The sequence below is a fragment of the Hippocampus comes genome, unplaced genomic scaffold, assembly GCF_001891065.2.
Source record: "Hippocampus comes isolate QL1 unplaced genomic scaffold, H_comes_QL1_v1.1 scaffold39, whole genome shotgun sequence".
Lineage (NCBI taxonomy): Eukaryota > Metazoa > Chordata > Actinopteri > Syngnathiformes > Syngnathidae > Hippocampus > Hippocampus comes.
In genome coordinates this window covers 1,973,132-1,986,142 of record NW_017842054.1, presented here as the reverse complement: position 1 = coordinate 1,986,142, position 13,011 = coordinate 1,973,132, and the positions used below count along the sequence as shown (strand labels likewise).

Genomic DNA, 13,011 nt, shown 5'->3' with positions numbered 1-13,011 from the left:
CACCCTTCCTCCTCCTCCTCCTACTTTTGCCTCCGGCGCCGCTCTGACTTCACTTGCTAACCTTGGAAATCACCTTGGCTTCTTCTGTACACCTGAGACAAGAGCACGTTGCACTCACCGGCTTCTCAGCTGTCAAGACGCCGACACGTACCTGCCGGCCGTCTCCAGTTGACCTGCAACGCCTTCCGCTAATGCGCCACCGATCTGCCACTTTTCTGCCACCAGTCGTTGCCAATGCCACCAGGCAACATTGAAGCGACCGCCACTTGCCATTTTCTGCCGCTAGCTGACTTGAAATTCCCTCCACCTGCCAGCAATCTGCTATCAACTGCCACCTACCGCCACCTGCCAGTTTTGTCCCACCAACCTGCCGTTGAACTTCCTCCACTTTCAAACTCACCTGCCGCCAATCTGCCAATGATATTCCACTCCTCCGCAAGGATTTTGCTTGTTGAATGACCTCCATCTGCATCAAACCTCCCACGAATCTGCCTTGAAACAACCTTGCAGCCTGACCTCCAATCTGGCGTGGACCTCCCATCCACAGCCACCTCAGATTTGTTGACAACTTGTGCTACTAACCAGACGCTAGAAGTTCACTTTCATGTTTGATGCGTGACGAGGCAAGCCAAAGTGTCCACGGAGGGAAGAACGTCAGTGTGCAGCCTACCGGGCAACATTTTGAAACCACCGAGACGCGAGCATTGCCGCAAGCGGATGGACACAATTCTCTTTTTGTCTGTCGAGTGACACAATGACCCACGAGGACAAGGCGCGACGGAGGACGGCGCCGAGCGACTCTGCACTCCGCCCGCCAAGACTGCGGCGCTGCGGTCTGAAGAGATGAAAATAAACCCCAAGACCAAATCTGCACACGCACGCTCTTGTTGTCCTTCCGTCGCAAGACGAGCGAAACGTGCGAGGCGAGCGCGAGCGGGGGTGGGGGGGGGCCTTTTGGGAGCTCAGGCAAACAAAAATGGTTTGGACACATGGATGGCATGTGACACGATTTCCTGGACGCAAGCGAGTGTCACACGAGCACGTCGCACGGCAGGCCTCGGCAGTGCCGTTGGCTCACTAAAACCTCGGACAAGGGACCGGTCACTAGCTACATACAGACATGCAACTAACTGGTCGCTGGCCACTGTCACGGTGCGTATAGACAATGGACTGGTTGTCAATGACAGGGCGCACGAGGACAAACGATGAATTGGTCACTAACCAATATCATGGCACATAAAATAAGACAAAAAGTGGACTGGTCATCAGTCCAAATCAGGACAGAAGGGGAGACCTTTTGCCATCAATATCAAGGCAGACCGGCGGGGTGCACAAAAGTGGTATGCTGGTGCGCACGAGCCCTGGAAATGCAATCTTGCACCCCAGTTGGAGTCTGTCAGCACGCTTTTGTGGAGGTCTGTCCGGCCTCAGGCTTTGCTTCCCAAGGCCAGCTTACAAAATAAAAAACTTGCTCAGGCGTTGTTCGTGTACCCTAAGACTTATTTGGCTTTTTATTTTGAAGTCGGCCCTTGCGCCGCGTTGCATAGCCTGTCGTGGCGGCGGCCCCCCCCTGCCGCCGGCGACATTGGCCGTGAGGTGCTTGACGAAGGCGTCGCAGCAGGGCCGCCAGCGAGGCACTTCTCTCCGCGTTGCCACGTCGACGAGCCGTTAAAATATACGCTTGCACAAATCCGGTCTGTGTCCAAAAAAGAGTGGCCACCAGGAGACGTGTGCTAAATTCGCTCGCTGATCGCCAGGGTCCCCAACTGCAAGTCAATTGTGTTCAATGTGAATTGAATGTCGTGTCGGGAAGCTGCAAATTGTGCTGTTTGAAGAAGCTGCTATTGTGTCGACCCGCTGTCATTACGCGCAAGCAGGCCACTGGTGAAAAGCGGAACCTGTGGCCTGTGAGGCAGACCTACGTGCCGCCCGTCGGCCCACCGCGCCGCCCGCCACATGCACGGAAACTTTGTAGCGTCACGCGTCGCCGGTCCCTTGTGTGCTCTTGGCGCCGCTTCGATCGTTCCCCCCCCCCATGGAATGACCGCCTACTGACCCCGTGGGCCTGGTGGCACTCTGCTGAACTCCCACTTCAAAATGTCGCCAAGTTCACAGCGACTGGGAGTCCACCAGATAACAACCTTGGCACCGCTGACGGGCCCCGGGGCTCGCTTCGTTAGGCCTGCCCGCCACAACACACATATGCAAGCACGCGTTTCACACACCTACACATGTACACACACTTGGCACACCCTCACTCACAAATGGATACAAGTCACACACACACACACACACACACACACGCACACACACACCCGCACGCACATCTTTTACGTTCCAGTTTGTACGTCTAGTAAGTGTGTGTGCACGCGCACAAAATCAAGTCACATGGCGAAAACAACTTTGTAATTGTTCATTGACAGCAGCCGTACAAGATCTACACAATCTACACACACACGCACACAAAGAGTCAAGAAACACAAGCGAGAAAGTGCTAACTCCTTCCGTGGATTCATCGTCACCATCGTCTTCATTTCACAGCGTCCTCATGGCCACCCAAAGTCTCTCCAAACGGCGCTTATTTCAACTTCTAATTCATCTCACCCCCCCTCCCCCACCAACCCTCCCCACCCCTCTCACACACACATACACAGAGTCACATGCTGCCCACTTTATTAGGCACACCTGCAGCTGGCTTCCTCCCGCTCACTCGTTTGCCGAAAGCGTCCGATCACGCAGACATGTCGGGAGCGGACGTGAGCGTGGGTTCATGTCAAGTGCGAAGTTGTTGACTCGAGATGTGAACCCGCGTCTCGCTACAAGGGTGTGCCGAGATCAGGTGCGAACGTGTTGAGAGGCGGCTGTCAGTGTGTGTTTTCGATCCCATGGCCTTGAGGTTTGAATGCGGATCGTCAAGTGGGAAGAGCTGATCTGGATGTCGGCTGTCAGCGTGGGACTGCGTACTGATGTCACACGTCAACTTTTTGAGACAAAGTGTGCGAATGGGATGAGGGTTGACTTTGAGGGATGGAACGATATCCAAATGTGACGATACGATATTATCAGGATGTGAACCTCGCCATACGAGAATGATCACGATATTGTGGGGAGGTTGGCAATATTTAAAAAAAAAAAAAAAAAAGCTCACAGTATTGTTTAAAAACCCAAGACGTTGCCCTTCCCCACCCCCCAAATAAGCACAATACAGTGCTACCTCTCCTTACAAACTTCTTCTTCATACGAAATTTTCTGGTTACAAAACGCCTCGACAGGAAAATATTGCCTCTTGTTATGAAATAAATTTCAAGATACGAAAGGTAAAAAATACAGGACGGGCTGCTGCTCGCAGCTCCGGGTTTCCTGAACGCAGCATACTCATAGCTGCTCTGCCATTGGCTACTACCGAGCATCATCCTGGCATCCCATTGGCTAAGAAAAACCTCAACCGTACATCTCTATGTGTGGAGGTAGATTGATGTGTTTCTATGCAGCGTCCTCGTCATTCGCCTCTCAGGCCATGAGACGTTCCGATCGTTTTGCGTGAATGTGAATCACCCAGAAAAAGTGTTGACCAGTCGGGCGATCGCTCACTATGCTGATGTTTGCCTTGGACATTTTCGAAGGATCGTTAAAAGCCGACAAAAGCAAACGTCATAGTATCCGTTCTTTACAAAACACCTAGTTCATAAACAATGATAATGCAGTTAAAAGTTCCATGAATCTCATTTGTATTCGTTACTCTCTTCTTTGCTTTTCGCCTAATCCACAACTCTCATTTATTGTGCAATAATCTAATTGTAACATGTACTTGTTACATATTTTGAAGCATTTTTATCCTTTAGAAAACAATTATGTCTGAATTTTGGGGGGCTTGGAACGAATTAAGGCATTTAGATGGAAAACGTGTCTCGACTTACATTTTCCAGTTAAGAATTTTTTTCCAGAACCAATTAATTTCGTAAGTAGAGGTACCACTGTATTGTTTTTGTGTATAACAGCAGCGGCAAAGAAATAGGATTGGCCAGTCCTTGGCTCAGCGGCGCAAAGTGTCATGGTCTCGGTGATACAGTATGTGCTCTGTCATTATCATTTGAGTTCAATTGTATTGCTAGGAAGGGGAAATGTGTATCGATGTGGTGTCCATTAGGCGTGAATGCGTGTTGACATCGGGTCGGAACGTGTCGCTCTGGCGAGAATGTTGCCGGAATGGAATCGTTGCACACAAGACCAGAGTCGATGCAGTTCCGAGTCTGAGAAGGTCCTGAAAAGTGGAACCCGCCTCCCGGTACATGCGACAAAGCGCCGCCGACACCGATGTCAGCAGACCAGACCCTAACACAGGAGGACTGCGATGTGGGCCTTTGAGGCTGGTCCGTCTTAACGAAGCGGCTGGTTTGGCGTGAAGCGCACATGCAGTCCGTCGACGGGGTGCACGATGGGCACCGTCTGCATTTTGGGGAAGTCCTCGGTGGCCAGGGTCCATTCGCAAGTCGCCACCAGTTCCACAGCCAGAGTCTTGAGTACCATCTGAGCCAGTTCTTTGCCCACGCAGCTCCGCACTCCTCCGCCAAAGGGCACGTAGCTGAAACGGGATGAGCGGTTTTCCTCGCGGTCCGGCCCGAAACGGTCCGGATCAAAGAGCTCCGGGGCTTGGAAGATGGCGGCGGTCTCATGCGTGTCCCTGATGCTGTACATGACACTCCAGCCTTTGGGGACCTGGTAGCCCTGAGAGCACAAACACATACTGAGAATCGGATGTGAACGGCATCGCCGCGGATGCTGATGTGATGCGAATGTTTGACCTTCAAACCTTTGGGCACTAGTGGGCGGAAGAAAGCCAAAGTATAGGTTGTGAGGTACCAAACGGGGACAACACGCATGACAAGCTTTGCGAGTCAGAAGGTGCTGATGAATAATGATGCCGCCATTCCTCCATCCGTTGACTTGCGCTTCTGGGGGAGGAGGCCAGCGCCCCCCCAGCCTCTTCATGCTACTCTTCCTCAGGCATTCATGGAGCCATGGTCTCTCCAGCGTGTCCCGGGACCTCCTGCTCGGACCCGGAACACCTCTCTGGGAAGGCGTCCAGGAGGCATCCTAATTAGATGCTCGAGCCCGATTTTCTCACCCTCTCTCTAAGGGGGAGAGAGCACCGAACATCCCGCGGTGGAAACTCATTACGGCCGCTTGTATCCGATGAGCTTTGTTATTAGGTCACGGCCTCCAGCTCGTGACCTCAAGTGAGGGGTCTGAACGTAGATTGACCGGAAAATCGAGAGCTTGGCGTTTGGGCTCAGCTGCTTCTACACCCCGACAGACCCATACGGAGTCCGCATCAGCGCAGACGCTTCGCTTGATCCGCCTGTCCATTTCCCGCCCCATCCTGCCCTGACCCATGAGCAAGACACCATCATCGTCGAACTCCTCCACCTGGGCTGGGACAGGATCTCGTCCCCAACACTTCCTCCTTTTCCCATGAGGACCATCGCCTCGAATTTGGAGTTGCTGATTCTCATCCCAAAGGCTTCACACTCGGGTTTCCAGTAGGTGGTTTTCTCTATAATATGACGAGTGTGCTTCTTCGACCTGCGCAACGTGTAAAGTACTTTTGTTTGTGTTGTCATGGTGAAAGCTTACAAGACGGCGGGCCAAAGTATTCATAATTTTACACTTCAGGGCAGTTTGAGGATCTGTCGATCTAAAGCTGCTCGTTGTAATGAAGGTTAATTAATTTTGTGCTTGTTGAAAAATTCATGAAAAGCTCGAGTAAAGAAACACACATTGAAATGTGTTCACAAGAGTGAGATGGGGTGGGGGGCAGTTTGATTTTCCCAAATTGTTCAGCCCCACCTGACTGCCGCCGTCAATGTTTGCGAATCAAGAAAGGGCACGACCACATTCCAATTGACCGTCCATCCATGCTGTCAAAGTCACCGGCTCAAGACGCACGTTACCGACCGAACGAGGCAAGAAAAGCCATCAGTCGGCCCTTGATTACGCCCGTTCCTCGCCAATTCTGGATGAAAACGTAACACAGTCGAGAGTTCCGGGAGAAGAAAGAAACTCATTTCATTTCTGTGCTTCGAGTCTTTGTTTGGGAAGAAGCAGCAAGAGGAAACTCGTCGTCTCTTGTGGTTTTTCTCCTTTTGATAGGAGCTTTTTCTTAACTCCAGCCCAATTACCGGGCCGGGTTGGGTCTCGGTAGTTGAAGCTTTGGAAAGATGAGCTTGAGTGAACAGGCATAATGACATTTTGTGCACTATAGACCGGTTCTACCCTGAGAAAGACCAGCACCAATAGCCTCATGTGGACCACTATAGTCTTGGGGGAATTCCTCTGAAATCTTTTTCATCTTTACAAAGCCTCCTGCGCAAATTGGGGGCGCGGTGGGGGCAGTTGAGGGGCATCTGAGGATGAGGAGGCCACGGCGGGGCCTCCTCAAAGAAGGCGACAATCCGCACGGCAACATGTTGCTGCTAATATGCGAGCTGCTCAGAAACAAGATTCAGGTTCACCTTGTGCGCTTTGATCTAAGGTCCTGCCTGCCACGTTTGTGGATATGTGTGGATGGACGATTACTTACGTCCAACTCAAAGGTCTGCAGGGCGGTCCGGTATCCTCCAGAAACTGGCGGCAGGAAGCGTAGAACCTCTTTGATAACACAATCCAAGTATCGCAGCCGGCTCAACTTGTCCAGGCTCAAGTTCGCCCGAGGACCTTTGCCGCCATCTCCGGGACTGATTAGCCCTTCGGAATCCAGCTCGGTTTTCAGGCGTCGGACCACGGCTGGGTGGCAGAGGAGCTGCAGCAGCAGAGACGTTGCCGCGCTGGCCGTGGTGTAGTGAGCGGCGAAGATCAGCTCCACGGCCGTTTCCTGCAAAGTCAGCGAGAACACCCTGACGTAAACTCCTTCGGCGGTACGACTGAAAACCCTTTCAGGAGCTTGCATCGGATGGAAGTTTCTGCCCACTGAAAGAACTCCGGTGGAGAATATTCTTCTATCAGCTGGAGTTCTAAGCCTCCCTCACCCAAGGATCTAAGGCTGCAGGCTGGTTCAAGTCAACATTCAAGTCTTAAAACCATTTCTGAAGAAGGTCTGAGGTGTCCTACGCAATCTCTGCAAGGCTAACGTGCTAACGTGAGGCCAGGCGCGGCTACCTTGAGCTCTTGGATGGTGAGGCTGTGGCCGTGCTCCCTGGCGCTGGACAACATGTAGTCAAAGGCGTCGAGATGTTCATGATGGTGCTCCTGCTCCATCTTCTCCGCGATGATCTTCTCCATGTTGGCGTGCAGGATCTCTCTGGCTCTGATCCCCTACAACCATTTGCAAATCACGTTCAACCCTCCGGTTCTTTGAACACACTACAAAGATGGCAAGAAAGACGGAGAAAGTTGAGCAATACTCCTGAAACACCCGTTTGGAACATCCCAAAGAGTGAACAGGCTCACTGGGGTCGGGCAGGTGCTATGATTGGCTAAAAAAAAGGAGCTTCCCCGATTCGATTAGTCGCTCACAAGCCAGGCTAGGGCGAGGTTTCGCCTCTTTGTGACCAACGGCCAGAGAAAATAATCGAACCGATGAAGGACAACGTTTTGAGGGATTTCATCCTCTGCGGTCCTTCATCCAAAGGTTCATCGAATCTGGAGAAATCGCTCCACGTAATGGGTCAGGCCAAAAACCAACACTGAACGCCCGTGAACTTCCATCCCTGCGACTGCACCGCATCAGAATGCGACGTCAGTGTGTCTCGGAGATCGCCATGTGGGTTCCGATGGCGTGACTCACTTCCACATCTCATGCTGCATTTCCAATTTCCAATCGAAAACAGGGGGGAAAAAAAGGAACGCTGCGCAGATTGTTACACGGACCTTTCGAAGGCCGCTGAGCGGCGTGTCCATGGGAAGCGAGAAGAGATTTTCCATGAGTTGCTCGAAGATGGCGCCCAGGTAGACCACTCGCTCCTCATCCAGCCGCAGACCCAGCAGGACGCGCACGGCGATGCGGAAGGTCAGCAACTTGGCGGCGGCGTACACGTCCACGGCGTCGGGCCGCGCGCACCAGTCGGCCACTTGGCGCCGCACGGCGTCCCGCAGCCTGGGCAGGTACGACTCCAGAGCGCTTCTGCTGAACACTTTGGCCAGCACCTGGACAGATACGCAAAAGGCTTTGTCAAGCTCCACTGCTTTGGGACGAGCCCTTTGGGGTTCACGGAAACCCTCAGAACAAGTCAGGAGAGTTTACAGTTGGATAAGGTACACCAATGGTCCAAAGACCCGCAAGGGACCGCTGAGAAGGAGCGCCTTCTGTACGCCGCAAGGGTCATCGCAAGCTTGATTCTCTTCTCTTATGGAGATGAACTTCAGCAAGTCCAGGAGTCAGCGTGGTCGTCAGTTCCACTTCAGTGCGAGCAGGCGTGGTAGGGCAATATTTCTCCCAATGTGGACAGGAGCCTTTTTGGAGCCTTGGCTACTGGTTTGCCCGCAAAGGGTACAAATATGTGACTGATTTGACATACGCGAAGGGGGCGAGTCCTAAGGGTCCCACAAAATGCTGCCCCAGTGATAAGCCGACGGACCCGCACCTTTTTCCGAACAGTGTGTGGCGATTTGCCTAAGCCAAGTGAAGACTTGACTCCACCCGACTCGCTTGACTTTTGACCCCCCCCGCACCAGCTGAGTGGCCGTACCTTCCTCTTGCTTTTGTGGGCGTCGCCGGTGGAGTTGACGAGCGTGTTGGGTCCCAGGATGATGCGCGTGCTCCGCGGCCACTGCGTGCACACCAGGCTATGCTCGCCCATCAGGATCTTGCGGATGTTGTCGGCGCCCGTCACCCGGATGACGGGTTTGCCCAGGAGGTGCGTCTTGAACACGTTGCCGTGACGCCGCCTGCGACAGATGTGGAAGTCGGAGCCCTGCCGACCAGCCGCCCATCAGACTTTTCCCAGTTCGCCGATGACGACGGGTTAGCCGACGGCCCCCCAAAATGTTTCCAATTGCCTTCGTTCATTTGTCGTTGAATGAAGGCATAGCTACATCGCAAACGATGATCCCCAAACACTTCATTTCAAAATCATCATCACCGTATTAAAAATAAGCGGCTTACGGATTTTGGGGATTTTGAAAAAAACAAACAAAGGTCAAGGAGTCCCTTTAGCTTGCGCTCGCAACCGAGGCTAAACTTGGCTCCTCCCCGACTTACAAACATCCTGCGGCTTCTTGCTTGTTGCGAGACTGCGACTAATATTTTGGCGCGCCCACCTTGGCCACCGAGAGGCAGTAGAATACAGTCATGCAAGACAAACATAGTTGGAAACCGACTCCTTGATCCCTCCGGTTGGCCATTGTTTTCCAAAGTGAAAGCAAATGTTTGCAAATGGCTTATTTGGGAAAAAAAAAAAAACGCAGAGAGAATCGGTCTCGACTGGAGAAGTCAGAGATTTGATGAATGGAATTGACTGTCATGAATTTGGCTGAATTTGATCACCGATTAGTTGTCGATGAACGGACGAATTGCAGCTTTCCAGTGAAGCGCGCTCGGAGGACGGACAGCCAAAGATTTCCAGAGTGCGCACAGTCGTACACTCGCTCACCTGGACGAGCCAGTGCAGCGTCTCCCCGACCAGAGGCCACCCCATGGAGCCTTGGGGCAGGGGCAGCGGGTTTCGGGGGTCCCTGCTCAGCCTCCATCGCAAACTCCACAGCAGGCGTGTCAGCCCCAGCGCCAGCGGCGCGCACAGCAACCACATCAAGGCGCCCGTCACCGCCCACGCGTCGGGCAAGTGCCAAGCGGGGAACATGGCCGCCTCCAAACCGGAAGCATCCGCGCTTGCGTGCCACAAAGCTCCCCTCGTCCTCCTCCTCCTCCTCCTCTCTTGTCGCTCGGTCGGCCTGGGACTCCAACGCGCCTGCACGCACGCACGCACGCACACCAACAGGAGAAGTAATCGGACGCTGTACTTACTGGAACTACTTTTGAGAAAGCAGAAGGACTCCCACTTAAGACCGGGTCAAAAAAAGTAACCGTCAATGATACGGGTCCGGACATTTGCTCAGTCATGGGTACGGACTGAGCCCACTGAAGATCCCATTTGCAAATCAATTCATTTGACTGATCGGAGGATTTGAATTCCAGGTTTTTCGCAACCGTTCATTCCCAAAGTCTCTTGACCGTGAGCCTAATGAAGTTTGACGCCATGTGAAACTGCGGATTCCATTTTGGGGTCTGTTTGCCCGTACCAGGAAAAAAAAAAAAAAAACCCGACCGCAAATGCGTGTTGGTCACTCGAGCAGTCTTTTGCCTTCACGCCACCCGGTGATGTTGCCGCAAGGCGCCAGAGGGCTCTGCGATCTCAAGTGCCGGGGCGCGACCGCCATTTTGCGCTCACACAAAAGCAGATGGAAAAATCATCTCCAATCGCATGTTCTGACGATTGGAGAAATGAGTCAAGAATAGTCGGACTCGTTGACGCGCTTGACTCGCAAGAGGTTAAAGGGCAGATCACACGGTTTCTGTCAAACCGTCGTGCACTTTTATTGCCGTTACTCTATCCAAAAAGTCTCCTTCAGTGGAGGGGGGGGCACCATTTGCCAAAGCCACAAAGCATTGCCGTTACGATCCCTCACGTTCAAAATTGTCAATTTTTTAAAATAAGACTGTGACTAAAACTTACCCCTTAACATTTTCTCCATTTTCTGCCTTGCGTTTTATCGTCTAAAGTAGCAAAAGCTGAATGCAATTGAACTATTATTAAAAATCTTATCTATATTTATATAAAGATACAGACACACACACATTTATATATATATATGTGTGTGTATGTGTATATATATATATATATATATTATTACTGTAGTATAGAAATAATATAAAAATAGTGTTTGAGCAATAGGTAATGAGTGAATGCATTTCAGGATTTTTTGTGCTGAGTTAAAAACAACTTCAATTCTTGAAATGCGGCTTTCTTAATTTTTTTTTTTTTTTTCTCCGTGCATTTTGAAGTTACTTTGACTCGGTACTGTAGCTCCTCCAAAATCCTGTGAAAGTGATGAATGAGTTCGGGTTGAGTCCACGGCTATCAGTTAAGTTTTCCTCGCTGTTTTGGGGACTATCGGAGTTCATGCTATAGAAGGTTAAACGTAATTCAGGTGTTTTTCCTGAAAAATCCCCCAAAATATATTGACTTTGTTTTTTGGGTGCATTAGATACAATCCACTGTTTAAAAAAAACTCATGCAGAAAGCTAATTAAAGCTGAACTATTCTTGAATAAAATCCACCCCCAAATCCCATTTCAGTGGATTTTTGGGGGGAGTCAACCATATATTCCACGTGCAAATCACCCCGGCGTTCAGACTCATTACTTCGTTCTTTACTCCAGAACCTTGATATCAAATATAAAAAGTGTAATTTAGCTCAACTGTTATTAAAAACCCAAGCAGCAAAAAAATCGATTTTTTTTTTTTTGTTTGTTTTCATTTTAGGAAAACAAGATCGTCTGAGATCTGAAAGTTGGGATGCAAAGTTAAATACAACTATTCCTTAAAAAAAATTCTGCGTTTAGTCATTCAATCATTCCCTGCAAAATCCCAATGAGATGATCTCATTGGTGTATTTCTAAAATGAGCAGTTCACTTGTTTTGAACAGAACCGGATCGAGCCCATTTTGACGAACGGTCGAAAGCGCAGCGACGTGATTTCAATTGCCGGCAAGTGAAAAATGGCCAGCGAATGAAATCCTCGAGTGCAGATACCTGACGAGTCCTAGCGGGGGTCCACTGTCACTTCCGAGTCCCGCGACAGCCGATAAGAAAGAGACAGTTTGCGCGTGAGCGTCTGTTGGCGCACGTCGGCCCCCCTGCGGCGAGCACGCGCCGCAGGCGTCGCGACGACGCGCGCACGCCGGAAGCGGATGGAGGCGCCGCGCAGAGCCGAGCCGTCAACTATTCCAAAGACTTTTACGGCCGGCGTGCGCCGTCTTGTCCGTCACCTTGCGAGCACGCTTCGGGTGTGGGATGGAGGGGGGGCCCGGTCGCAGGTCTCGGCTCGCCGCCCCTCCGCCCCTCTCCCCACCCGACCCCACCGGCACCCCAAGGCGGCGCGAGCACGTCCCCAAATGTGCGTGCCCGTGCGCGTGCTCACCTCCTCCGCGCCGAAGTCGAGTGTGAAGCTGAAGCGGCGGGACGGACCGCGCGCCTTTTTATTGTCGGCCCACCTTCGCCCGTGACGTCATCGCCGAGATGTGAAGCGGGCGGCGCGGACGCGCAGCGAGCAGGCCCGGTGCGTGAGAAAAAGGAGAAAGAGAAAAAGAGAGAGAGAGAGAGAGAGACGCTCAGTTGATGGACAAGAAATGGATAGGAATCTTCGTGACGTCACGCGCCTCATCATATGCGCCACTGGGAAGGAACAAATACTCTGTGTGACCCGACATTTCATTTGATTGGCTTTCACATGATGATGATGATGATGATGATGATGATGATGCTGTCAAGTGCTGTCCCTTGGAGCTTGAGGGGCAGACCTAACTTGGTCAAAGTGGATTCTTGCTCAGCAGATGAAGACGAGTGGCGTCCTCTGTTCACAAAGTCTTTCTTTTTTTGCTTTTTTTATTTGTATGTGCGTGGCATTCACGCAGGCATGATCAATCAAGCCGCGCTGAATCCAACCGCGGAACAATCGGATGCTCTCTTTGACATGGTGAATCTGCATGTTCAAACGGTAGTTTGTTGTCACCGTTTCCAACAACATGGCCGCCAACTACGATGCATCATACTATCTGAACAGTGATCGATGAAAATTTTGAACTTGCGATACACGTAAACATGTCAATTACGTGGATTACAGTATGAAGGGGGAAAAAATGTTTTATAAGTCATGAAACAAACAACTGCAGTGTTCTTTTTTCATCTCCGAAAACATTCAGTCAGCAAGTGAAAAGTGCTCAATGAGACTCTGGCTGGTTGTACGTGAGTGCATTTGACGTGGCTCGCAATATCGGGGCTGTAGAAGTGACAGCATT

The 13,011-nt window shown here is 51.4% G+C and overlaps 1 protein-coding gene across 2 annotated transcripts; it reads right to left on the bottom strand.

Annotated features, from left to right (window-relative positions):
* Window positions 1-3,918: 3,918 nt before the first annotated feature.
* On the bottom strand, window positions 3,919-12,788 carry cyp26c1 (cytochrome P450, family 26, subfamily C, polypeptide 1). Of its 2 annotated transcripts, none has more exons than XM_019860434.1 (7): window positions 12,135-12,788; window positions 9,588-9,902; window positions 8,685-8,909; window positions 7,867-8,142; window positions 7,156-7,311; window positions 6,581-6,871; window positions 3,919-4,725 (listed from the first exon to the last, which is right to left on the bottom strand). In XM_019860434.1, exons 2-7 carry the CDS (start codon window positions 9,792-9,794, stop codon window positions 4,378-4,380), a joined length of 1,503 nt encoding a protein of 500 aa, XP_019715993.1. In that variant the 5' UTR covers window positions 9,795-9,902; window positions 12,135-12,788; the 3' UTR covers window positions 3,919-4,377. The 2 variants fall into 2 exon arrangements, with proteins under 2 accessions (XP_019715993.1, XP_019715992.1); XM_019860433.1 differs by lacking the exon at window positions 12,135-12,788 and adding an exon at window positions 11,747-12,104.
* Between the last annotated feature and the right edge of the window lie 223 nt (window positions 12,789-13,011).